At 68.8% G+C, this 754-nt stretch overlaps 1 protein-coding gene across 6 annotated transcripts in view; it reads left to right on the forward strand.

The window, feature by feature from the left end:
- ANKRD11 (ankyrin repeat domain 11) overlaps positions 1 to 754 on the forward strand; it is a 106575-nt gene that overhangs the window by 97709 nt on the left and 8112 nt on the right. For all 6 annotated transcript variants that reach the window (XM_027773466.1, XM_027773461.1, XM_027773464.1 and 3 more), the window contains one exon: positions 8 to 739. In XM_027773466.1, the coding sequence (XP_027629267.1) occupies positions 8 to 739 (732 nt within the window). The remainder of the gene's footprint in view (positions 1 to 7; positions 740 to 754) is intronic.

The following is a 754-nucleotide window of genomic DNA, read 5'->3' on the forward strand; positions in this document are numbered from 1 at the left end:
ACCAGCCCCCCCGGACCAGCGCCTGCCGGGGGATGGGGGCAGCGAGACGGGGGCGGAGGATCCCGGAGCCCCCTCCCACGATGTCCCCGATGGCCCCCCTGCCGACAGCCTGACACAGACACAGGCTGCAGGCAGCACTGGCCCCCAGGGCGGCCCAGGGGTCACCCACGCTGCGGCCCCGGCCGAGGGCTCTCCTGGCGGCATCCAGCCTGAACTTGCAGAACCAGAACCCAGAGCCGCGGCCGAAGCCCCAAAGGCCCCCAAGGTGGAGGAGGTCCCTCAGCGCATGACCAGGAACCGTGCCCAGATGCTGGCCAACCAGAGTAAGCAGGGCACGCCACCTTCCGAGAAGGAGCCCGCGTCCGCGCCGGCCACCAGGGCGAAGGGCCGCGTCTCCGAGGACGACGACGCCCAGGCCCAGCACCCGCGCAAACGCCGCTTCCAGCGCTCCAGCCAGCAGCTGCAGCTGAGCACGTCCACACAGCAGACACGGGAGGTCATCCAGCAGACGCTGGCCGCCATCGTGGACGCCATCAAGCTGGACGACATCGAGCCCTACCACAGCGACAGGTCCAACCCCTACTTCGAGTACCTGCAGATCCGGAAGAAGATCGAGGAGAAGCGCAAGATCCTCTGCTACATCCCACCACAGGCCCCACAGTGCTACGCCGAGTACGTCACCTACACCGGCTCCTACCTGCTGGCCGGCAAGCCGCTGAGCAAGCTGCACATCCCCGTGGTGAGTGGCGGCCCC

The sequence above is a fragment of the Tupaia chinensis genome, unplaced genomic scaffold (assembly GCF_000334495.1).
Source record: "Tupaia chinensis unplaced genomic scaffold, TupChi_1.0 Scaffold000355_1, whole genome shotgun sequence".
Lineage (NCBI taxonomy): Eukaryota > Metazoa > Chordata > Mammalia > Scandentia > Tupaiidae > Tupaia > Tupaia belangeri.